The sequence below is a fragment of the Ambystoma mexicanum genome, chromosome 13, assembly GCF_040938575.1.
Source record: "Ambystoma mexicanum isolate Mex_15411 chromosome 13, UKY_AmexF1_1, whole genome shotgun sequence".
NCBI classification, from domain to species: domain Eukaryota; kingdom Metazoa; phylum Chordata; class Amphibia; order Caudata; family Ambystomatidae; genus Ambystoma; species Ambystoma mexicanum.
Window position 1 is genome coordinate 317,685,980 of NC_090938.1, and position 26,538 is coordinate 317,712,517.

General features: G+C 46.7%; 1 protein-coding gene across 4 annotated transcripts in view; it reads right to left on the minus strand.

Annotated features, from left to right (window-relative positions):
* Positions 1-3,319: 3,319 nt before the first annotated feature.
* LOC138521176 (ubiquitin carboxyl-terminal hydrolase CYLD-like) overlaps positions 3,320-26,538 on the minus strand; it is a 2,059,174-nt gene continuing 2,035,955 nt past the window's right edge. For all 4 annotated transcript variants that reach the window (XM_069633784.1, XM_069633781.1, XM_069633782.1 and 1 more), the window contains one exon: positions 3,320-3,835. In XM_069633784.1, coding sequence (XP_069489885.1) covers positions 3,651-3,835 — 185 coding nt within the window. In that variant the 3' untranslated portion in view covers positions 3,320-3,650. The remainder of the gene's footprint in view (positions 3,836-26,538) is intronic.

Sequence of the window (26,538 nt, forward strand, 5' to 3'; positions counted from 1 at the left end):
CCCCTGTCAGGCCCTGTCCAGCCTGGGAGGGCACGGAGGCCCCCCACCCACGCTGCATACCATGCTCCACACTTCTCTGCCTCGTGGACAGTCACACATCATGCATCAATTAGCCCCGCCCCCACAAACTTGTACCTTGGGAAAATAACTCTCCAATTATGTACACTGCAAGTCTTCTCCTGGACCCTATTATGCTTCTCACTAACACACAATACTGATGAACCTAGGTGTGCCTATGCTATTTTGTCTTTCTATGCTTCAATGTATCCCTCTCTAATGCATTCCTGCTCTTGGTAACTCGAATCTAGGCACGTTTCTCCAACTGTGTATTGCTCCATTTGCCCTGAATTTAGTGCTTACTGGGAAATTCGATTTTTAGGCTGCCCAACATCTGTCTACCTCTAGCCTCTCCTGCCAGTCTAAAACCTCTCCTTCGCTTTATCCTGTCTGTCCCTTCCACCTGCTCCCCACCCCCTCTCCTCATTTTTGTCACAGCACTTGCATTCTCTGAAATGCTGTCAGGCCTAGTATGACAGTCCTGTTCTTGGTTTCCTCTGTAAAGCAGTCCATTGCTGTCCCATGTCTTGTTCTGTTTAACATTATAGCACTTGCTCATTCTGAATGGACTCAAGGCCCAGTAGGAATGTTTACCTCACATTTACCCCTTGCTCCCTCCTCCCCTACCTTGAGCGCTTTGAAACACCTTGGTGTATAGGCGCTATATAAATGACCAATAAACAAATAAATGCCTGCACATCGCAATTAGCACTCGATATTGTCCATCCACAGCGCCTGAGCCACAGCTCCCGATTGTCAACCACGTTAGGTGCTCTCTACTGCCTTAATATTCTGCCTTGCATCGCTACCGGAATGCTACTTAACTTGCTCTGAGCGGCAGCACCCATCTATCAATGCCCATTTATCTAGTGATACTGGACTACTAGTTACGCCAATTGTACCTCATTAGACTCTGCAGCCCGCTGCTACTCACCATACCCAACACGTCCAATTGTGCCTGCATACTTTATGTAGCCCCCTGCACCATGAGGCGAGGCTTTCCCAATCTGTGCATCTTTATTATGTCGCATCTTATCTACTTGTACCTGTGCATTTGATGTAGCCCCCGCACCATGTAGTGAGGCTTTCCCAATCTGTGCAGCTTTATTATGTCCCATCTTACCTACTTGTACCTGTGCATTTGATGTGGCCCCCGTACCATGAGGTGAGGCTTTCCCAATCTGTGCATCCTTATGTCACATCTTACCTACTTGTACCCCTACTTTCATCGTAACCCCCGCTCCATGATGGTGGCTTTGCTAGTTTGTACACGCTCTTTGATACTTTCTGTAATCATTAGGAATACTCTTGCACTTCTCTAATGTACTATGCACTTTCTGCAACTAGTGCCTAGATGCCTCTGAGTTTTGTGCACTGAAATAAATAAAATAAATAAATAGAATACGCACCCCCCTGCCCCTCCGACTGGAAATGTTAGGAAAGATCAGTTAAAAAATAAAAAAGTTATTAAACAAGTTTAAAACGCTGTTTTGGCCTAAGCTCCATTCATTTTCCCATAGAGAAAAAGTCTAATGTTTGCTCAAGGACAAAGCCAAAACTGCTGGATGGAATTGGAACAGGTAAGAAAAAATTTGGGGACAAAACATTGATTCAATTTCCGTGACGGGTCTGGGGTTATTGCGTCCAGTCGTTTTAAAAATATTTGAAGGAGTGGGGGGGTGCTTCCTTCTCTCAAAATGATAGCTATATCTACCATGGTCCATTGCAGCAGAGAGACTGACAGGATTTTCAGAAATGAAAAAGCAGCCATTTTTTCCCAAAATTCTTATGCTAATAATGTTTGACTTGCTGGATGGATTTGGAGGAAATGTTCATAACAACCCCCCCCGCCCCTTCCCCCCCTCAACTGCACATGCCGGTAACAAAACATTTTAAAATGAAAGATATTAAGAAAACAAAACACCACAGTTTCACAGTTTTCAGCACATTGATTTTCCCAGCCGAAGGCTGTAGCCACCTAGTGGGTCCAAAAGAAACATATTGGGAGAACATCTACAGTGGCTATGGCCGAGTGGCCCATAAAAAAAAGTATGGTATAACAAAACCCTTGAAATTCACTGAACATATTTTAGTTAAAGAGCAGTTTAGTTGACCAGATTTTACCCTTGAAATTTAGCAGATGTCAGAAGTAATGACGAGCTTAACTCGGCATGCATTCTTATTGTGCTCGATGCGAGATATAACCATAGTTATAATGGGTATAACCAGGGTTTGCCAAAAAAGAAAAGTGAAAAAATGCCATTTGGAGGAAAAATTATGAAATGGCACCAGGCTAGAGGGTGGGAGGGGGAAGAGGACACCAGGTGAAGTTGGGGAATTGGGGTGGTGGGGGGGGCTGTGGACCAAGTTCAGAGCTCGAATGTTTTCACATAACAGGGGTTATCTGGTGGGATGACCACGGTTATGATAGAAAACTAGATCAGGAATTAAAGTGTGTCAGACAAAAGGATAAGTGTTGGGGGGAATGAAAGAGGGCTAGGAAGCGAACAAGAACTTGAAAGGAATAGGAGGGCGCATGGCACGAGAATGGGGCACTTGGTGAGTGCCTGGGAGTGCGGGGAAGAGTTTTGGATTTTGTGCGCTTTTGACAGATAACCACAGTTATTTGTAAGCGTTTATGGATAAGCGCAGTAATGGGGGAAAAGGTTTTTTTTAAAAGAGAGTTTAAAAAATGATATTAAGACCAAAAAAAGGGGAATTTTACAGCTAGTGAGGTGGCTGGTAATGGGTGGTGCCGAAGGCTATTGCTACTTGGTTACTTTAAGGAACCGAATGGTGCAATATGGAAATTAGCTGAAGACCATGGGTAGTGGGCTCCAACAAAACCTAGAGGTGTGACCACTGCTGAAGGCCCTAGCTAGTGGGCCTGAATGACATGTATAGTGGCTGTGGCCACCTAGTGAGTCCAAAAGAAAGATATTAGGGGTACATGTACAGTCGTCACAGCACCTAATGGGCCACATGTCAAGGTGCCACAGCGAAAGGCCATAGGGACTGGCCATGGCCAGTGTGCCCAAAAGAAACCTGGTGGTGTATCCACGGCCGAAGGCCATGGCTAGTGGGCCTGTTTAGGAATTTAGTCTTTTCCAGTGGCCTCATAAAAAAACTGCAAAGGAAATGTGCTATGCCACGTGATTTTTATGCCTTATTCAGCACTAATAGTTTTTTAAAAAAGTAATATTTGTATATTAACAAAGGTAGGGTAAAAAGGAAATGTTAAAAAAAACAGAAAGCATGTATCCACAGGTAATCACTTTTTATTGCACAGCGTTTTCTTCAATTCCTTCTTAACTCTCGTACTCGTATATAAAATAGGAAGAGATGTAGCTCAACTGTGCAAACCCTCCTTTTTTATTATTGTAAATGGTCTACAGTAAACTGGCAAGATTTGGCTGGGAAAGGTTGTTGTGTTAAACGTCAATCACATGCTGGTTTGCATACTATGCTGGCATGTTACGGTCCCTTCTCCAGTTCAATCAGCCTTTTTGAAGCTCCGGCCTGGGGCGAGAAATCACACTAATTTGCCATGGCGTCGCTTGTATGGAGCTACTCCATCCTTCAGCATGCAACATTCACTTGTAGAGGCTGAGGCTAGGACTGTGGTAAAGGCACATGTAGGCATCGCACAGCAAGCGGCGGGCATAGACGGGCATGGCTTTAGGGTCCAGGTCCCGAAGCTGGGTGGGCTTCATGTTCAGGTATTCGCCCACCTCCGGGCAGGGCACCACCCGTGGGATGTTGAAGCCATTCTGACCCCCTGGAAGGTAAAATAAGAAAGTTGGTGAGTTTGGCAAGCCAGAGTGCGGATGAAAAGCTGGCGTGGGGTGAGTGAGTGGCTGGCTAGGTAAAGGTGGAAGTGGGTTAATTAAAGCAGGGTAATTGTGTATGTAACAGAAACGGTAGGTAGGTGAGTGACCCAGTGAATAGGTTGGTAAGCTAGTGGAAGCGTGGGTGAAATGAATACGTTGAGCTAGGGTGAGTAGGTGCGTAGGGTTACGAGAGCTGGACACTCAGTATGAGGTAGTATGCTTCACTGCATCTTGCACCCTGCAATTTGCATGACCATGGGCTACTTACATTTTAGGTGCTGGGGTACATTTTGAGCTGGAGGGTTGTGCCAGATAGAGTTTGCGGTCGGGAGTTTGCTCCCAGTCTTGGAGTGGGGCGGAACAAACAAAACAGTTCAAAAGTGGCATAAAAATGCAAGCACGTGTCTGGGGTTTCTGTTGGTACTCTTGTTCAGAGGAGAATTGCCTTGCATTTCGGTGCTGGACTGCCCCAGGGCAGGACAAAGACTGATATGTTTGGGATATTTCTTCTCTGTGAAAGATAGTGAGCTAAAGACTCTGGGTAAGTCCCTCGTAACCAGGACTAATGTCTGGCAGAGGGACTCCCAGGACCCCCCTTGTTAAATCTGCATATTTAAGTAACTTTGGGTCTCACCCTAAGTTACTAGGGGAATCCAGACATGGACCCCTTGCTCACTATTCTTAGAGAGGCACAGATCCACCCTACTGATGAGGTCCAACCAGACCGAAACACGTGTCTGGGGTTTCTGTTGGTACTCTTGTTCAGAGGAGAATTGCCTTGCATTTCGGTGCTGGACTGCCCCAGGGCAGGACAAAGACTGATATGTTTGGGATATTTCTTCTCTGTGAAAGATAGTGAGCTAAAGACTCTGGGTAAGTCCCTCGTAACCAGGACTAATGTCTGGCAGAGGGACTCCCAGGACCCCCCAGACGTGGACCCCTTGCTCACTATTCTTAGAGAGGCACAGATCGACCCTACTGATGAGGTCCAACCAGACCGAAACACGTGTCTGGGGTTTCTGTTGGTACTCTTGTTCAGAGGAGAATTGCCTTGCATTTCGGTGCTGGACTGCCCCAGGGCAGGACAAAGACTGATATGTTTGGGATATTTCTTCTCTGTGAAAGATAGTGAGCTAAAGACTCTGGGTAAGTCCCTCGTAACCAGGACTAATGTCTGGCAGAGGGACTCCCAAGACCCCCCTTGTTAAATCTTATAACAATGCAAGTAGACACGCGGAAAAAGGAACCGGAAACGGCAAGCGAGCGATGTGAAACGGTAGGAGGCAGAATTGATGAGGCAAAGTAGGAAGCACCTGGCGCTTAAAAAGCATGCGATGATGATGTGTTATTTATGTGTAGGGGAATAGGTGATAGAAGAAGCCATAAGTAGGGGGAAGATAGTTAGATGGGGTCATAGGAAGGAGACTGTATTGAGGGGGAGATGAAGAGTGACGGGGAGGCAGATAACAGGAAAAAAGTAATCTGCATAAACAAACACAGGCACACCTTTTTCGCCGTCTCCTCAAACAGAGAATACTGTTTAAAAAAAATGACATTCACATTTGACATAGAAGCCTGGTAGGATTCTTGCTCAAATCACTAACCACACACACACACATGGATCCAATTACTTGTCGATAGCACGAGTTTTGCGGCTTGTATTCGATTATAAATGAATATGCTGTAAATAATCCTGCCATTTGATGGTTGGGTTCGGACATATAATCTTGTTTATCTTAAATTCACATTTATGGGTGCTGACAATGCAATTTTGTAACGAGGCCTGCTGTATTGCCACAAATGCCGCAATCATCAAAGCTCAATCTGCGCACTGCTCTCTAGACTGAGCCCTACACACATTAAGTGAAATATCATTTAATACAGCAAAGTTTTGGAGAGAACCGGTGGGTCACCTGAACCTATAACTCTTACCAAGTTGAAAAACTATTGTTTCCGGTAAATAACCCAAAGGGATCATGTTACAGACGTGCATGCTATATAAAAAAAAAAAAAAGAGTACCTAATGTGGATCATTTTAAGACGTGGCAGGTTTGAGGAACGAACAGTCTTAAATACATGTGTTAACGCCGTTTGCCTAATTGTGCATGTTGTCTGGAACATAAAATCAGACAAAGCTGTGCCAATGCGTGTATGCATTTTTTTTTTACCTATAGTGAATATGGTAGGGTTGGAGAGGAGCAAAGAACGGGATGAAACTGTATTAAGGGAGGGGGAATTTAGAGAAAATGGAGAAATAAACAGGCTGCATGATAATCTTATGTGCCTTTCATGTACATAAGTGCGTCGCATTTAGACTAGGCATCCATCTTGATGAAGGACGTCAAAACACGAGTGACATAGAAGGAAAGTTCTCGCAACCAGGGCCGGCACAAGGATTTGTGGGCCCTGGGCAGTAGATGATGTGTGATGGAGTGTGCCCCCCCCCCCAACAATTATAGAACGAGTCTTCAATATTCAAATGTATCTTGAGAAAAACATTACCATGTGTATGACAGGAGACAAACTGTGATGTCCAGTATATGAATTGGCACTGCTAATATTTACCTATGTGGCAATATCAGGAGTGAGACTTTTTTGAAGAAGGAGACAGTGTAAGCAGAATACTTATGCAAACTTTTTTTTATTTGTTTTTGGTAGCAAAAATAAATTTACACCTTTACAAAAATTTCTCAAGTAAAAATAAACATTTCATACCATAATCAAATCATCATCAAAACATTAATTATATAAAACACAATATAAAACACAGTATAAAACCAAATTGTGTGTCACCACCTCTGATAGAACAAATCTTACAATCATCATTAATTCATCATGCACTATTGATTAGAATACAATTGGGCACAAACTTCAACTTCATTTTACAAATAGTTTCAACTAATATAACCCCATCATTGCAGACTTTAAATTTTGGCAGAAAAGGCATAGCGAGACAAAAATATTTGCCCAGGAGAACACACTATGGTTAAATGGATAGGCCGGGATTTGAGGCCAGTCTGCAATTCAGGAACTTGAGCACATCTCTTTCCATATGCAATTGGTAGACATATTGTTTGTAAAATGTCATTTCGAAACCTCTGATTGAAAACACGCAGTGTGAAAGGCATTACAAAAACATGATTGTGTTTTTCTAACTGAAGTGAACTGCTCTTTTTGCAGAACTTTCCCAATAGTTTTTTTATTTTTATTGTGTATATTTGCCATACTGTCCAAAGTAGCAATATGATTTTATTTTAGGACCTACAGATGAGGATTATTATGTCTGTCAAAAGAAATAAACTCCAAGAAGGTTCCATGGATGTCATGTCAGGGATGGGATGGGTTTGGCCTTGGGGAAGATAAGACAGGTTGATCTACTGCAGGATTGCCTTATAGTGCGATATAGCCTATTTACCTGGGAGGTCTTGAGACAGTGAATTAAGCAATTTTACAGGTCTTCAAATGTTAACAAAATTAACCGGGCTTGCCATGATAATCTAAATCCCTGGTTGTGGCATGTCTATCTCCTCTCCTGCTGGGCTCAGGCTTGGTGACGTGTTAGCATGCATCTTGCAAAATTGGCAAGTGCTGCTCACATCAAAATGGGATGGGAGCCTCATCAACGGACCACCCGATGGGGTGGCAGGCCTAATCTATTTTGTGTATGTAGGAGTAGCAGGGGGAAGCAGGGTATCCTATAAAAGAATGCTGCAAAGACAACTCAGCAGGTTAGGTTACTATTGCTCAGATGTTATATATTTAGACCTTCCTGTAAATCATATGACTTTTTTCCTATTCCTGCTGCAAAATGTGCTGCAAAATGTGTTTCGACCTGGGGATGCATGCAGCTCCCTCGTCATTCACTTAGTGTGAGAATCTTTGTCCATAGTGAAAATCAAAAGCTGGCACCCATGAATATATGTACATTAAGTGAACAGATCTTAATTGAAATATACACAAAAATGTAAGTGGATTTTCCAATTATACTGCTAGCAGAGTATAAAAGGTGGCCTCCTTATAAACCCAACAATTTCTAATAAAATATAGAGATTTTGCACTGCGCATTTGCACTGAATGAGCCAGCGCCGCAAACGGAGCTATTTCAGGCAATCGTGCACCCCACAAGCTTTCGCCTCTGTGACCGGCGTGCTGCATCCCAGTCTCCCACACATGATCACGGCTGCTGCCTGGGGTTGACTGGGAAGAGCTCTCCTTATGGGCTCGTCATGACCGCAGCCTGCCTGAACACTGAAGGACCTTGCCCAAGCTCTGCTGCCCTCCTAGAACACGTGCTGCTGCATGGGAAGAGCGTTCCTCCTGGGCTCGTCGTGTCCTGGCACGGCTGAAGTGACCGCAGCTTGCCAGAGGCTGAAGGACTCTGCCCCAGCCCTGCTGGCGCCTGTAATTTCCTCCTAAACACACTTCAGGTAACAAGAGCTTTAATTCGAGCGTTGAGAGCACTCTACGGCCGCATGCAAAACTGTGAAGTCCCCGAGGAAGTGGGATTTGAGCCATTACCTGTGCATTTATGGTGTTACGTCTTCTCATTGTTTGGGGTGCTTGCGGTGCCTACCTGGGCTCAGAGACACCGTGCGTAGTATGGGCACTATAAAACTAGCGAGAGGTCAGAAGAAGAATGGTGGTATACCTCCTTTGCCCAGTCTGCCGGGACTGCGTAATCGAACTGGGCGCCACATGACGTACTGAGATCTGGGAAATTATCAACAGTTGCACCGATTAAAGTGAGAACAGCCTCGGGGCCTAGTCTTACAACCACGAAACACCAAACAGACCCTATTGTAAAGGAAACATCGACTAGATTAGTAAACTGAGCAATGCCTGTTGTTACGAAATGGAAGGAAAATGACAAAAGGAATGTCAAAAGGAATATTCACAGTGCAAATGAGAAAAGAATCACTAAGATCACGAGTTTCTTTCAATATACAACCAAATAGCATTCGGAGAATATGAAACCAAAGGGAATTTCTCTGATTGACCCAATTGTTTCTCCTATATCCCCAACGACGTCTATTAAAATAGACAACAACTCGTTCTTAAAACTGTTTGAATTTGGGTGTGTCACATTCTGGGGTTTGCGAGAAGTACTCTGATAGCAAGCACAGCTTTAACGTGGTTTTTATTAGTACAGCACACCTTTAACTTCTAGGTATCCCGTGGTCCGTTCTCAGTCCGCGTAGTTGTTGCTTCACAATGACTGCACCCCCATCCCCCCAGTCCCTCTTTCAATTAACTTTCAGGGTGTCCTATTCATCCTCTGACAAACTGGCCTGTCGCCTACTCCAAAGGCAATACCGACTCTCTGTCCGTACCAAGAAGAGAGCCCACATTCAAGACCGTGTCTCTGCGGCATCAAAGAACTCGGCCGAACTCTTTAAAATCTGCAAGGAGCTGGCCAACCCTGCTGCAGTCTCTACCCCTCCTCTTGCCTCCCAGGCTCTTTGCAATGCCCTCGCCTCTCACTTTATCTCAAAAACCCAGGACATCCTGTCCACCCTCTCCTCCACTCCCACTCCGTCTGTACTTGCTGACCCTCCTTCGGCAGCCATCCCTCCAACCTCCTTCTCATCCTTCCCTCTTTTCTACCCTGACGAGGTCGCTAGACAAGTCCGATCTATGAAAGCCCTCGTCAAAACAGGTCCATCCCGGTTCCTCTAAAACTATCAAGGATCACATTGATAACCTCGCTCTGGCCTTTGCCGATTTTTGCAACCACTCCTTTGCCTCGGATCCTTCCCCTCTCATCTTAAGCACTCCCGTGTGCATGCTCTTCTCAAGAAACCCACAGCTGATCCTTCTTGTCCGGCCAACTATCGGCCAATTTCCATTACTCCCTTTCTTGGGAAACTCCTGGAAAAGGTAGCCATCTCTCAGCTAAACCTTCCTTCCGATTCTGTTGGCTGTCTCCATGACTTGAGTCTGGCTTCAGAGCTGGCAGAAGCACGGAAACTGCTCTTTGGAACATCCGTGAAGATCTGTTCTCTAACCTTGACTCTAGCATGCCCTCTGTACTCATCCTATTGTGTTCCCCAGGGGACTAACCTCTCGCCCTGGCTTTTCAACCAATACCTGGCAACTCTCGCCCACTGCATTGCCATTTTCTTCTCAAACTTCCAGTGCTATGCGGACGACACAACTCATTTTCAGGCTGGCCTTGGCCTCCTCCTCTACCTCTCTCCTCTCCGATAGCCTAACTGCCATTCAAGATTGGTGTGCCGCCAACTATCTATGTCACCATCCTTTCCTCTCACTCTCTGGCCAGCCTCCCTTGGTCCTCCTCCTATCCCCACCTGTGAGGCTAAGAACCTCTCGGTCACCTTTGATTTCACACTTTCCTTCCGATATCTCAAACAAGTCAAACTTCCTACTGCACCTCCTCAGAGGTACTCTGCCTTTCCTCTCCTTCCCCCAGAAGCTCACTGTCTCCCAAGCTCTGGTTCTCTCTATGTTGGACTATTGCAACAGCCTCTTTCTAAATCTACCTGCCTCTACTCTCCGCCCCTTGCAACTTATCCAGAACAGGACTGCGAGACTTGTCCTTGGCCTCAAGCCCTGGGATCGTATCTCTCCAGCTCTGAAATCTCTCCATTGGCTACCAGTGGATGCAAGGATTAAATTCAAAACCCTCTGCATTGTCCACAAGACTTTCTGGGGCCTGGGTCCAGCATAGCTTCAGGTATCCCTCCGCAAATAACTCCCCTCTCAAGCTCTCTGCATCTCTAACTCCCTCAGGATCAGTCATTTTTCAAAGAAATGAGCTGGGGGTAGATCTCGGTCTTCGGCTGGGGCCTCCCTCTGGAACAGCCTCCCTGCCACTCTTAAACTTGAGGAGAACCATCTCCGGAAGCACCTCAAGACCTTCCTCTTTGCTTCTGCCTTCACCCCCCCTCTCCCCTGCTGATTCTGTTCTCCTGTGGCACTTTGCACCTGGCCACCCTCTGTCCTCCGGGCCCAGGTACCTGCTCACACTGCTGCACTTCCGCACTGCCTCCTGGCCACCCCTTGCACTGGGGTCTGTATCTGTACCCATACAGCCCCCCCTTTTTCTTCCTGCACTTATCAGACCTACCCAATCTGCTGCCTTTAACCCGGCACTTGCCACTTGCTGGCTGCCCTACCATTGTTTGTTGCCTTTATTATTTATTAATTTATTATTATTTATCGGTTTCTGCTTGCTTTGCACTCTCCTTCTCCCCCCTTCCACGCACTTTTCCCCCTGCCCCTCTCCCATGCACTTGCATGTTCTCAATGTCACTGGGCCTATTAAAATTGTTGTTTTGTTCTCCCGTGTTCCCCCTCCCTTGCCTTGTCGCGCTCTGAAACACCTGTGTATGAGCGCGTTTGAAATAAAATATCAATTCAATTCCCCTTCAGAAGCAAAGTCCCACTTCTTTTATGCCGGAGGCTCCCTCAGTGGCGGCGTTCCACACTTAACCTAGCTGGATCATGCAGGTTTACCTACTCCGTCGGTGGCGGCGTTCCGGCCCATCACCGGTTCATGCAGGTTTAATCGCTCCCTCAGTGGTGGCGTTCCGCATCAATAGTCACCTGTTCCTACCAGTTTGACCTCTCCGTCTGTGGTGGAATTCCGCATCAATAGTCACCTGTTCCTGTCGGTTTAACCTCTCCGTCGGTGGCGGCGTTCCGCATTTAGCATAGCCTGTTCATGCAGGTTCAACTTCTCCCTCGGTGGCAGTGTTCCGCTTTTACAAATAGTCGGGTTAAGCCATCTATTTCCCCTTTCAGCCCGTTTCCTTACAGTCTTTCCATGTGTGTTCAGTAGGCCCACCAAAACACTTCACCGGTGGTGTTCTTCTCCGTCTCCACCCCGCTCTTCCTCGCATTTCCCTTCCTGCAGCCCGACACACCCGCCAACAGGGAAAAAAAGAAACAAGGCTCTCATTAATATAACATTTCTCTCAACGTTCACACCTGTGCTGCCCTCTCCACTCCCTCGCCGTCCTGCCAGCCACACCCCATCCCGATTAACCCCTTCCTTGCCGTGTCTTGCATGCTGTGCTTCCTGGCTCTGGTGGACTGTGTCGCTCTCCTTACAGTGCTCTGCTGCTCCATCCTCACTATATTGCGTCCAACAGATCTGAAAATACCAACCTTTCTGCAACTCCTGACTTAGAAAAACTTCAGTCCTCCTCTTTGTACGATTAATTTACAAGTTACTCCACAATGTCCCCAAAGGGCAAAAGTGATATGTATGAGGCTAACTATTTATTGTTTGCTTGTTAGGCGCTTATACAATAAGAAAATACTGTTTCAAAGTGCCCACAGGGCAAGGGAGGGAGCAGGAGTGGCAGGGGGTCAGTGCTGTGGAGTCTGAGCTCATGGGTGAGCCACAGATGAAGTACTAGGAATGTTGAGTGCTACACGGCCTGGAGCGGCGAGGGGTGTAAGGGCGAGCCACCAGGGCGAAGGGTGTAAGTGCAAGTGCAGATAGACAGGAGCTGGGTCGATTGGCTGTGGGAGATCAGGGCCCCGAGAATGCATAAGGGCCCAGGATGCCAATCGCAGCAGCTGTGGGATTAGAAGGGGAGAGAAGAAGGGAAGGAGGAGTTAAAGAGGAGAGTCTTAAGGAGCTTCTGGAATTTAAGAGGATCCTGCTGAAGGTGCAGAGGGAGGGGGAGGCTGTTCCATAGGAGAGAGCCAGCTGAGGAAAGCGAACAACCTCCTGCCCTCTGTTTAGCAAAACGCTTTACACACAGAGTTAGAGCCAAAGGAGCGTAGTGGTCTAGAGGGGGTGTATTTAGTAAGATAAAGTTGAAGATAGTTCAGTCCCCGGGCCCAGACCGCCTTGTGGATGATGCAGATGGATCTGAATTTAATCCATGCATCAACCGGGAGCCAGTGAAGACTTTTAGTTCAGGAGAGATGCAGTCCCTGGGCTTGTGGCCAAGGATACGTCTTGCTGACCTATTCTGGATCAACTGGAGGGGTCACAGAGCGGAGGATGGTAGATTCAGAAGGAGGTTATTGCAATCGTCAAGCCTAGAAAGAACCAGGGCTTTGGTCACATTGAGCCTGCGGGGGAAGTGAGAAAAGGGAGAATTCATTTGAGAAGGAAGAGCTGAAAGTGGGACTTCTTGGCAATGTCCTGAGTGTGAGGGAGGAAGGAGAGAGAGGAGTCGAAGAGGACTCCAAGGGTTCTGGCATCATAAGAGGGCGCAGGGGGAAAGCCCAAAGAGGAAGGCCACAGTGAAGGGAAGAACGAGGGAGCAGGGGTCCTGATGGGAAGGATCTCAGTTTTACAGACATTGAGGCAGAGATCATTGGCGGTGCACCAGGACTGGATGGCAGATACACAGTCAGGGATGATGGAAGTTGCAAGAGGGTCAGCAGGGAGTTTGAAAAAGAGCTGTGTGTTGTCTGCGTAACACTGGAAGTTGAAAGAGAAGGAGATGAGACGTGCAAGCAGAGCAAGTTACATGTTAAAGAGCCAGGGGGAGAGGATAGAACCCTGGGGGACACCACAGGTGGAGAGGGAAGTACGAGAGGAGAAAGCGTCCAGGATGACTTGGGAAGAGCGGTCAGTAAAGAAGGACGTCAGCCAGTCCAGTGCCCGTTCTGAGATACCAAGGGTATCATGGAGCCTTTGTATGAGGATGGAATGGTTGACTGTGTCAAAGGCAGAGGCGAGATTGAGAAGGATAGGGACAGTAGGGAGTTTGAGTCCAGAGATGTGAGCAGGTCTTCGCAGGTGTTCAGAAGAGCCGTTTCCGTGCCTCTGAATGCTCGGAATCCAAAGCGATGGTCATGGAGACCACCAACAAGTTCAGTGTGTGAGTTGAGTTGGGGCAAAACCAACTTCTCCGCAGTTTCCCCAAAAAGGGTGTGATGGAAATAGAGCAGTAGTTGGCAGGGCAGGTAGGATCTGATGTAGGTTTTATCAGGAGTGGGCGCACAAGGGGGGAGGGGAAAGATCCTGTGACGAAAGAGCGATTGCAGAAATCAGCGACAGCAGGGGCAAGAGAGACAATGTTATCCTTGATGGTCCTGGATGAGCAGTGGGAAACCTGCTTATTAGAGGCCTTCATGGAGCAGACAACTCTGGTAACTTCTTCAGGTGCGACAGGGGTGAAGGAGGAGAAGGACGACAGAGGCGGCAGAGGGGATGGAGGTGAGGAGGTGTGGGACGGGTTATGAGGGAGAGTAGCAAGGGTGGTAAGGATGTCCCGGGTTTTGGAGGCAAAGTGTGAGGACAGCGCACTGCAAAGGGCCTGGTAGGGGGAAAGGGAGTAGACTGAGGAGGGGATGGCTAGTTCCCTGCAGATCTTGAAAAGTTTTGCTGTGTTACTGGATGCACCGGAAACTCAGGCCTGAATGTGGGCTCTTTTCATGGCATGGATGGAGTGTGTGTATTGCGTTTGGATCAGGCGGCAGGCCAGTTTGTCAGAGGATGAGCCTGAGGTTTGACACTTCCGTTCTGCTGCCCTGCACTTATGTTTCAGGGCCGCAAGTTCGATGTTGTACCATCGCTTACGCTTAAAGGCAGGTTTCAGGTGGATCCTCATGACTGGGGCAAGAATGTCAAGTGTATTGGTCATGGAAAGGTGGAGGTTGCTGAGGGCCGTGTCAAATGTGGAGCTTGAGGGGTGATGAAGGTGGAAGCGAAGGCACCCACAGTCACTCGTTTCATCGGGCGGATGTTAGTGAATGAGGTTGGTGGGACTTTTGGGGGGCTGTCAGGGGCCAAAGGGGACTGATATTAATATTCCAAAGTGGTCCACATTAACAGCTACGCTTGATGCTACCTTTGCGATGTATTCAATGCTAATTCAAGAGCAGCAGGATATGCAAATCATTCTCGCCAGGGTGGTGGACATTATCCTGGCAAATAGTCAGGGTGTTTTTGAACCTATACTTACTAGAAGTGACATGCTGGAAGGTGATGTAACCATGTTGTTGGACTGTGGCACTCCACCAACGGTGCTCTCAATCTCCCCTCAACAAAAGGGCCAATATGAGTAAATACAAGAGACCTCTGAGGGGTCAAATGTTACCATCAACAAAGGGAAATATAAATATAGAATACGACGTCTGGAAAAAACACGACAAAGAATACAAAAATCTTGTGGAGAAACAATTAACAAAAGGAAAAAAACAAAACTGAATGTACAAGCACTGGCTAGGAGTATTCAAGCCGGAATTACATGTATTGAAAGTAAAGATTGCTACATTATTTCCCTCCCAAATAAAGGAGAACAGAGGGGGAAAACGGGTACAGCAGCGAGTACAACATATGCAGACATTGGTTAGGTGGATGGTTTCTGTCCCGCATGACGGCCCTGCAATTGTTGGAAAATCTGTATTATCAACTGTTTGCAAGTCTGTTAATCGGAAGCAAATAGAAGGGTCACCAACCCTTCCAACTAGATTATCCTGAGGAAACCTCACTTCAAGTGGAATGAACCTCTATGCAGAACAATATGAACAGGCTCCACCTGCCGACTCTTGGAATACGGAAATGGGCACAGACTGGCAAACATTAGCGACAACCCAGCGTCACAACACTTGGCTACCACTAAATGCAGCGCTTTTCACAGAAATTAACACCTCTAATAGTAGCCCCTTCATAAATCGATTAAATCTGTTGCAACTGATACATTTGATACCAGAGTTACAAATAATTGCAACAGGAGACATTCAGAAGGTTTATTTACCAAGGTGGGGAAGTAATAGCAATTGGGTCACTGCACATATTGTTTCTCCAGTGCTGGCCCTGAATGTGGATGCATATTATGAGAAATTTGTAAAGCTGGGTGTTGATATTCAGGTAAATTTGCAAATTTGTGGAGTGCCTCCAACACCGATATGGAAAGCCAAAAGGCACAAACCACCATACGCTAACCATATGGGTTTAGCTGCAGATGGGCATAAGAACCGTACGTAGAAGACAGACTACTGACATAATAACCCCAGAGTTGAGAACGTATTTATATCATGGAATACTAGGGGTTTTCATTCTTTTATCTCAAACCCAGAGGGCATAAGTCTAATTAATACATCAGACCTTTTTGTCTTGCAGGAAACATGGGCTACAGGGAAATTGTTGACAGATGGGTATATGGGGCACGTATCCATAGCACGGAAAGGTATAGGGGGACACCAGTCTGGCGGCATCGCAGTTGGGGAAAAAACCTATCTTGATGTTGTGCTCTACAAATATGACATCAATAATAATAATTTGTTATGTGTAATTATCAGTGATTTCCCGGATCTAGATATGAAGAGCAGTGGTTTTCAGAGAAAGGGGAAGGAGAAAAAGCGGCTATAGTGGTTGGGTGACTTTAATGCACAATGATTTTCCCTCGAAATAATGTATACAATGGCTTATGGGGGGATAGAGTGAGTGCAGGGGCCTGTCTCCAGAATACCAGACCCTTTTATTGGACAATGGGTAGAATTATTGAATGAGTTTAGTATGCACCCACTGTCTCCGACTTATGGCACTGATCCTTTGCACTTTAAGACAAGAAAGGGAAGGGGGAAGATGTCTTGTCTAGATGCGGTTTTTGTTACATGAGATTTAAGGATGCGCAAGAGGAAGTTTGAGGCAAGGTTTAATAGACAGAGCGATCATGTAGTGTTTATTTATGTCCTGAATAGCAGTGTGCTGACGCCAAAAAATAACTTATCATCGTTAGCCACAGTAAATGTAAAGAGGAACCGTATAAAATCGATGGTGGCGAACATCGACCAGGCCAACAAAATCTTGTCTCAGCTGACCCTCGAGGAGACATATAATGTTTGAGAAATGTGCATTATATGGCTGCGGTAGTACAGAAGATTGTCTTGTCCTTAAAGCAAGACAAATATACACACTGTACCACGGAACGTAAGGGGCGTCAGTACGACACTGAGATACAAAGAATACAAAGAAGAAACAGTATCATATCCCTTTGGAAAATTAAGATTTTTAAAAAAAGATATTTGTATTGGTTTTGCACAAGATCACATCAATAGAATAACTTTAACTTCCCCCCATCTCCCTCTGACCCACCCCCCTCGGATGGCCGTCTTGGATACTTGAGTTTGTAATGTTCGATAGGACATAGAATGTCCATGATTCTGATATTGTGTGGGCACCACTGGAGCATGTAGGCGCTTTGCAGGTAAGCTGGGATATTGCCCCAATCTGTTAGGAACGCCTCTGGGATTCCCTGAAGTCTATATGTCATCCATTCCATGGATACGAATCTCCATACTTTTAGGAACAGTCGAATATTGTGGGTGGGTCCTTTTGTTTCCAGCGCTGGCCTATTGTTAGCCATGCCGCTATGATCAGTGTCATCACCCCTCTTTGCTGCGTTTTTGTATATGTTCTCTGTTTCGGGTCCCACATGCCTGCCAGCCACACCTTGTCTCCCAGTCGATCGTCTCCTTGTATCATTTTCCCAAATTGCCTTTTTATCTCGACCAAAAATGTGTTATGGTTGGGCAGCTCCACCAAATGTGATGCCAGTCGCCTGTTGCCGAGCATCCTCGCCAGCAGTTGTCACTTGTAGCGGGGAACATTGCGTGGAGTTTCTCTGGGGTATAGTGCCATTGTAGGATGACGTTCTGCCACATTTGTCTTAGCTGTATGAAGCGTGTCAATTTAGGGATTTTACTCCAGAGGTCCCGCCACTGGTCCCGAGTTATGGACTCTCCTAGTTTCTTTTCCCACCTCTTCATATATTTCCATTGTTGGATTTCTTCTCCTTGTTCATTTAGAAGCTTGTATAGGTTTCTGATCAGTTTGTGGGAGCCTGTGTCCGTTGTCATGTACATTTCGAATGGGGTCAGCTGTCTGGTGGCTGCATATTTGCTAGGGGGGGTTAATAGCCAGTGTTTTAGTTGTGTATATTGGAATTCTTCTGTGGGTTTTATCCCCATCCCTTGTGCATAGTCTTGGAATGTCATGATGTCTTGGCCTTCGTACATGTCCTGTATTTTGGTGCATCCTGCCTGTATCCAGCTGTTGTAGGCCTTCTGTTCCATTCCGGGTTGGAAGTTCGGATTCCCGAACACTGGAGTGAAGGGTGATGGGTATGTTGTAAGAGTTCTTAAGACTGCTGTGTCCCAAGCTTCAATTCCCGCTCCCATCACTTCGATGATTTTCGTGTTCGGGTGGCTATCTTTTATGCAACAATAGCAGGTTTGATAGGGGTGCGCCAACCACCGCTTTGTCCTGTTGTGCCCAGATATGTTGGGGGGTTACCCGACCCATTCTTTTATGACCCGCAGTTGCACTGCTTCACTATCCCTACGGAAGTGGGGGAGCATGAGCACTCCTTTGTTCTTTTGCGCTGTTAAGGTCGCCATCGCTATTCTTGGCGTTTTGTGCTGCCATACGTAAGCGGATACCATTTTGTTGAGTGCCCTGAAGAATGTCCTCGGAATTTTTATCGGGAGCATGTGCAAGTAGTATAGCAGTTTCGGTAGGACCAACATTTTTATAGCCGTCAGTCTGCCCCACCAGGATATGTTGAGGTGGTTCAGTTTTGTTAAGTCTGCCTTTAGTTTTGCTAAAAGATTTGGATAGTTGGTGTTGTAGAGCTGCTTTATCGAGGGAGTTAGTCGTATCCCCAGGTATGTGATGCTGTCCTTGGCTTTGTTCAGTTGGGTCTTTTGGGCCAACTTGTCCCAATAGCTGGATCTGCCGACAGATTCAGGATCTCCGATTTGTGTCTATTGATTTTTAGGCTGCAGATCGACCCAAAGTGGTCCAGTTCCATCAAGAGCTCCAGGAGGGAATGTTCCAGGTTTGACAATGCTAAAAGCATGTCATCTGCGATAGCCATCATTTTTTGCTCTTCTCCTCCCATATTTACGCCCTTTATTTGTTGTGTTTCGTGAATTCTAATCAGCAATGGCTCTAGGAAAATTGCATATAGCAAAGGTGAGAGTGGAAAACCCTGTTTTGTTCCTCTGGTTCGAGCTATTTGGTTCTAGAGGGTGCCATTCAATGAGATTGTCATTGAGGGTGTCTTGTAATTGGCTTTGATCATCTGCATGTAAGTCTGTCCAAAGCCCATGCATTCCATTGTGTGGAATGGCTCCGTCCATTCCACTCTGTCAAACGCTTTCTCCGTGTCTAGCGACACGAGAATGGCTGGGGTGCTGGTGTGTTCTATTTTTTCGATTAGATAGCTCATCCTGCTGGTTGTCTCCTGGGAATAAATCATGATCGATCTGGTCCTATGAGTGTTGATAGGAGACGTCTGAGTCTTTCCATCAGAATCTTCATGTCCAGGTTGATTAGCGCTATTGGGCGGTATGAGCTTGGTTCAGTCGGGTCCTTTAATGGTTTGGGGGATATGACCAATTTCGCTTCGTTCATTGACGTTGTTATGTTTCCTTGCGTTCTGAAGCTGTTAAACAAGTTAGTTAGTCGCGGGGCTAGTATCTCTTGGAATTTTTTGTAGAATGTTTCAGAGAAACCGCCTGGGCCGGGTGCTTTGTTTCTCAGGAGTTTCTTGGTTGCCTGAATGACCTCTTCTACTTGGATGTCTCTGTCCAACCATTGCTTGTCTGTTTCAGAGATCTGGGGTACAGTAATGTTGTCCAGGTAGGCCTTCAGTTTGTCTATCCCTGGGTGTTCTGATTTATATAAGGCCTGGTAGTAGGTTCTCATTATTTCCCCAATTTCGTCAATGGTCGTTTTCAGGTGACTTTGCGTGTTCATAGAGGCACAGCTTCACCTCACTGATGAGGCCCAACATTGCTGAAACACGTGTATGGGGTTGCTGTCGGTACTCTTGTTCAGAGAGGAATTGCGATAGCATTTTGGTGCTGGACTGCCCATGTGGGTGGGACAAAGACTGATATGCAAATGGATATTTCCCATCTGTGAAAGGTACAGTGAGCAAAAAGCATGTGCTGCAAACTCTCATCTTAGAACAGGTTATCATGCCATGTTCTCTCTGGAGAGGAGCGCCTGCTACCTTTTGTGAAATATTTGTAAGGAACTTAGGGTTGGTCACCCTAAGTTACCTGGGGGCAACCAGACGTGGTCTCCCTGCTCACTGTACTCAGAGAGGCACAGCTTCACCTCACTGATGAGGCCCAACAAGGCTGAAATACGTGTATGGAGTTGCTGTCGGTACGCTTGTTCAGAGAGGAATTGCCATAGCATTTCGGTGCTGGACTGCTCATGTGGGTGGGACAAAGACTGATATGCAAATGGATATTTCCCATCTGTGAAAGGTACAGTGAGCAAAAAGCGTGTGCTGCAAAATCTCATCTTAGAACAGGTTATCATGCCATGTTCTCTCTGGAGAGGAGCGCCTGCTACCTTTTGTGAGACCTTGCGTGTTCCTCAGCTTCATTATAGTTGTTGTCCGACCCTTATCACAGAGTTGTCTTGCCAAGAGTTTGTCTGCCTTGTTGGCACTGATATAATACATCTGTTTCGTTCTTCGGAGTGCCAGGTCCACTTTTTTGCTCTGTAGCATCCTTATTTGGCCCTGTATGTGTTTCAGGGCTAGTTATGTCTTCCTGCTTGTGTTGTTCACTAGTTCTTTCTGCACTTCCGAGAGTTTCTCCTCTAGTTCTTCCTATCTGATACGTTGTTTGTCTCTTTGTTCCTTCACAGCTATTATGTCTCCCCGCAATAATAACTTAAATGCGTCCCATACCACGCTCTGTGGGGTTGCGCCTGTGTCGTTCTCAGTGAAGTAGAGTTAAATCTTTCCCTTTATTGTTTCTGCCAGTGGGCTGTCTTGGAGGATATAGGATGGAAATCTCCAAGCCCACACGCCCCCTCTGGTTTTGTGATGCTAAATGTGGTTAATACTGGAGCGTGAGCCGAGAGAGTGAGTGGACCAATTTTTATGTCTGTTACTTTTCCCACTAGACCTGTGGAGGCCCAGACGTAGTCTATTCTAGATTGTGAATTATAAATATCAGAAAAGTGGATGAAGCCTCGCGTGCTTCCCTTCGTGGCACGCCAAATATCATGGAGCGCCACTGTTTCGAAGGCTCTCTTCAATGCTTTAGAAGGGGCATTTGTACCCGTCCGTGTTTTCGTGCTTCTGTCCGAGGTCGCTACGTTGAGATCTCCCCCTATGATAATGTCCCCTGTAGCAAACTCTTCTAGTGCCGTGAGGGTTCCTCTCAGGAACTCGTCTTGCCCTGTGTTGGGTGCGTATATTGATGCTAGGGTGATAAGCCTGCCTTCTATTTTTACATTTATAAAGATGTAGCACCCCTCTTTGTCTGCCAACGAGTTCTGGACTTGTGCCTTAAGCCTATTTAGTATAGCTATCAGGACTCCAGCCCTCTTTCCTTTTGCGTTGGCTTGATAAGTTTGAGAGGCCCCCCTTATCTTGACCTGTGTCTTGTCCACTTTATTTATATGGGTTTCCTGGTACATAATATCTGCTCTCATTCTCCAGGCCTGGCATTCTAATTTTTTCCTTTTGATCGGGGTGTTCATCCCCCTGACATTATGTGTCAGGATCTTTATCTGTTTTAGGGTCCCGCAATCCATGATCTTCTATTTCCTGCCTTTCGCCCCACTGGTGCCTCTATTGCCTGTTGTGTTTCCTTGCTCTGTGCCTCCCCCGCCATCCCTGCCTCCCTTGTTCCCTTACCTTTCCCCCTGCCCATTCCCCTGCCCCTTCCCACCCCAACTTCCCTTCCCCCCGGAGGGGGGCTAGATTCCTTTGAGCATCCGTACGAGTTGTCCCACGCACCTGGCCCCCTAACCCCCTCAGATTCGGGTTGTGGGGAGTCCTAAACCCCGCTGCAGATTCCATACACGCCCTTCCTCCTTCATCCCTGGGCCAGTGTTTTGAATTTCTGGGCGAGACGTCGTCCCTTGACTTATCTTAATGCCCTAAATGTATCATGCATTTCTTCATCTTCTGTCTGAGATCCGATTTGCCTCATCTTCTCCTCCCTCCCCTGCTTTTCCTCAATACTGTTTTACATCCTTCCTGCTTGTTAGGGCCTTTTGTTCTTCCCTCTGCCCAGGCCTGGCCGTCCCTGTCGTCTTGTTGTATTCCTAATATCTGTTCCCCTTCTTCACATGATGTTATCCGTTGCTGGTTCCCTTCCCATGTAAAAAGCAGGCCAAACATGAAGGTCCATTTGTATTTCACCTGGTTGGTCATTTGGTGTTGAACCACGGCCCATTTTCCTTCTTTTCAGAAGTGTTGATTGTGATAGGTCTTGGTATAGCTGTACTTGACCATTTATCCGCAACGGTCCTGCGTATCTTGCTCTTAATCGTAATGTTTGCTCTTTCTGTGTGTAAGAGGATATGGCTGCTAGCACGTCACTTGGTCTGGTCCCGGGTTCGGTGGATCTTCTTGGTCCCACTCTGTGTAGTCTGTCCACCTTTATCTGGGTTTCTGCTTCCTCCGCCAGGACTTCCGCAAAGAGTTGGATGGCTGTTCCCTGTAGATCCTTGTCCTTGACAGAATCCAGCAAATTTTTGATTCTGATGTTTGATCTTCTCGATCTGTTTTCCAGATCCTCAAATTGGAGTTCAAGATTATGGGAGATGCGTGCCAGATGTTTGAGTATTTCATCTGATTTCTGTGCGCCTTCTTCCACCTGTTGAACTACCTTTTCCAATGTATCAGTCCTCTCTTCCAGCTTCGCAATGTCAGTCTTCACCTTTTGGAGTGAGTGTTTCATATCTTCTTTTAGCGCCTGGAATTGTTCCTGAATGGAAAGCAGAAATTTACCCTCTAGTTCCTTGAAGAAATTCTGCATGTCTGCTTTGGTCATCGAGTTGTCCCCCATGTCTTGCTGTTCTGTGTCGTGTGCATCTCTTGTGGGTTCCCCCTTTCTCATCGTGGTCGCCTCGTCCGCACTCCAGGGTTGTTTCAAGCTTCTATTCTGTTTTCTATGGAGTAGGGGGGCCTGAGCTGGGGTTGTGGTTTTTAGTCTAGATTTTGACATCAATGCTGGGGTGGTGATCCTCTCCCTGTTCTTTTCCTATTGGGCTCGGGCCCCTGTTTCCTTACTTGGTCGTGTGTGATTATGTGTCCGGCTGATCACCCTCTCTCTGTTGCCCCTACGCGTGCTGGTACCTCGCTAGTTTGGTTTTCCTTTTGTTCCTTTGCCCTCCTGTTGTCATGGTTCTTGCTTGTCTCACGAGGTTGGAGTTGATACCCGTTCCTTTTGGTTAGCGGGGGAAATTTTTCTTCTGGAGTCTGTGTTGCCGGACCCTTAGGCTGTTGAAACGAGTCCAGTTAATTCCACCTCTTCTTGATTGAGCCCCCAATCCTTTTATGTGCTCCTGTATGTTTTCTGCACCTTTGTGGGGTTCTAATATTGATCCCTGGTAGGTTTTGGTATTGTTTTGTATCTCTGTGGGCCCGGTTGCTGGGTTCTTGATGCTTCCTGTGGCCCGCTAGGCCTTGCTTGGACTTTTCTTCCACGGGGCTCTATGTGCTGCTTAATTGATAGTGCACGGGCCGCTTCTTACGTATGCCCCAGTGCTTGTTTCTCCCCGATCCTGTTGGTGCCCAATTGGGCACTTGTTGTTAGTATCGATGGCGGAGGCTCCATGGGTGATTTTTCCCTGTGTCTCCCTTTAGGTTGAGGGAATAACCACTTGGATGATAGTTGATGGGTGGGTCTGTGTTTTGTATTGGCTTTCCTATCCCTTAGATCAAGTGGGCTCACCCCACTTTATTGTCCCTGTAATCACTGTGTAGCTCGGGAGCCCACTGGTATCTAATTTGAGCCCTGCGTTGCTGAGGGGGGGGGGCATTGGGGGTTTTCTTGATGCATGGTGTAGTCACTGCATTAATATGGTTGCCAGTGGCCGCCATGTCTGGTTTCGCAGTCTTCCTTCCCAAAGTGGTTTGATTGTCTCTTCTTGGCCCTTCGGCGCCGCGTCCTGTCTCCGGTAGCTGCGGAATCCACTCCGGGTTCTTATGTTGATTTGCGTCTTTCATTGCGCCGCGTTCCTCTGGGGCCTCTGTTTTTCCTTGCTGTTTCTTGCTGCGTCCCGCTGCTTGCTGTGATGTTTCACTGCGCTTCCCCTCTGTGTCTGCTGCTGATGGAGCTGGAGCGGGATGGGGAGGAGGTCCGGACCCCACTTCTAATCCTCACTGCTCCTTTTCTGCCGCGGTCTCGTCCCGCCGTTTGTCCGTGTGGACCGCTTCTGGTCTTCCCAATGGTTCCGGAGCACCGTTACTCCGGACGATGAATGCTCCCCTGTTACCCTCCGCTGCAGGGCCTTATTTCAGCTCGGGTCTCAGCCTCTTGCTGGGGGGGCCCTGGTGTATCCACCTTTACGGCAGTATGCCCGTACCTCTTCTGGTGGGTGCCTGTGTCCCGGCCCGCCGGTGTAGCTTGTGGTCTGATCTTTCTGCAGCTGTGTCACAGGATCCGCAGGCTCGTTCCCTTGTTTTGTAGAGCTCCTGTCTGTTGGCCTCAAACTCTCTGATGCTTGCTGAGCGTTTTAGTTTCTTATATTGTCGGGGCGTTGAAACGCCCGGAAAGCTTATTTGCAGTGATAATTGGTGCGGCCCGGCAGGGAGAGACTCTTAAGTCCTCCTCTGCCGGCTGCCATTTTGGAATCTCAAAAATTAAGAATTTTAAGCAGATGTTCTACGAGAAAAAAATAGCTTTTGGGGTGGTCCACAACTTCGGTAGACTTTGGAAAGAACAAGGTTTCTTGACCTCGCAAGGCACGAAAATTCAGCATGGCACTTTAATAGTACGATTATTTTCGGCACTCGCACTCCCTGTTCAGCTAGCTATCATAAAATATGCAGCTCATCAAAAGGTTACAGATGATGTAGGAAAAAGGAATGCTTTCGCTGATCAGATAGCTAAACAAACTGCCACTGATTTTAGTCCAGAAATGTATGCTGTAAGAGAAACTGTAAATATTTGCACTTTGGGTGAAAGTATTGATTCTGTAAAAGACAATCAAGCAGATGCTACTATAGAGGAAACTAAGAGATGGGTCGAGGGTGCAGGAAGACTGGATGATGATGGGTGTTGGGTGGACAATGTTGAAGGAAAATGGTTACTCCCTGACGCCTACATTACAATGATGGTTATTATGGCTCATGGTCCGACACATGTCTGTGCGCGTAAATTAACTAAAATGCTACACAGTGTCTGGGCCAATGATAAGATTTTCAAAATTGCGGAGCGTTTTGTCCAAGGGTGCATGGTCTGCTTGCAGCACAATGTAGGAAAAGGTACCTCGACTCCTAGAGGAAGTTTCGCTCCACCTTCTGTTCCGTTTGAGGTTATTTACTTTGATTTTATTGAAATTGAACGTTCCAACAATCTTAAATATGTGTTGGTTGTTATTTGCGCTTTTAGTAAGTGGATTGAGGCTTACCCTGTTAGAGATGCAACGGCCATGACCACAGCAAAAACTCTGTTGAAAGAGTTTTTTCCTAGGTCCGGGCTGCCGAGAGTCATCTGGTCGGATAATGGGCCACACTTTATCGCTACTGTAATCCTACAAATTTGCAAAGGATTACAGATTGATAAACGGTTCCATTCAGCCAGACATGCCCAAAGTGCCGGAACAGTGGAAAGGCACAACGGCATTATAAAGAACAAGCTCGCTAAAACGTCTGCTGGCACCAAGTTGAAATGGCCAGACGCCTTACCGATCGTGTTGCTGTCAATGAGAACAACCCTTCAAACTAAGACTGGGCTCTCTCCTTTTGAGGTGGTAATGGGGAGACCTGCTAATATTTGGGGTATGCCAAAAAGCAACTCGTTGCGGGATGTAGAGAATGTGCTTCTTTCAGATTATTGTAACCAGTTGACTAAAAATCTGTTTTCAATTTATCACCAGGTGCGAGAGGCATTACCTGTACGATACGAGGGTCCTGGTCACAGTCTACGACTGGGGGACTGGATCCCCACTAAAGTTTTTGAGAGGTCGTCTTGCCTTGCACATCGGTGGAGGGGTCCCTACCAAGTCCTGCTAGTCACCCAGACTGCTGTGTGGGTAGCGGGTCGTAAGAACTGGATCCATGCGACGCACACCAAACGGATCCCACAGCCCGTGCCGTACGATACCAGTTCCAGAATTCGCAAGGCCAGACAAAACGGCCATCTTGTCTCCGCACTCTCCAACAGTGGAACTTCCGGATCAATTCTTTTCTGATCCCATTTCCGTTCACTTGCCACCTCCAGCAGGAAGTGATGACACTTTGTTCTCACCAGAAATTGTGAAATATAATTTACGTCCAAGGAAATAGACGTACAGCACGGTCTGACTGTGCAATTGAGGAAAATCATTTGAGGGCTTGCCTTTTGGCCCGACTGGACGGGAGGATTCTGTTGGCTAAGGGTTGTGGGAAAGACATTAAGAAGACGCGTGACTGGAGTCGCCAGCAAATGAACAATTGGTGTTTTTTCGATTGAAGACTACAATGCCTGCACCCGCTACCGCTCGTACCAAACCTTTAGATAAATATGTGACTAGCAGAGACAATGATCAAGCATGCAATGGGACCCCCAAAATGTATTGTTGCCTTTTTGTAATAATAACTGGATTTTTAGTAACTGTTGGTTTTGGGTTATGGTATCTGGAGGAAGCATATCCACTAGAGGACTTTTTACCTACTGAAAATGTATCTGTTATCCCCACTCCTTCCGTGCAATTGCATACTTTATCGCCTAGAGATTCTTCGCATAG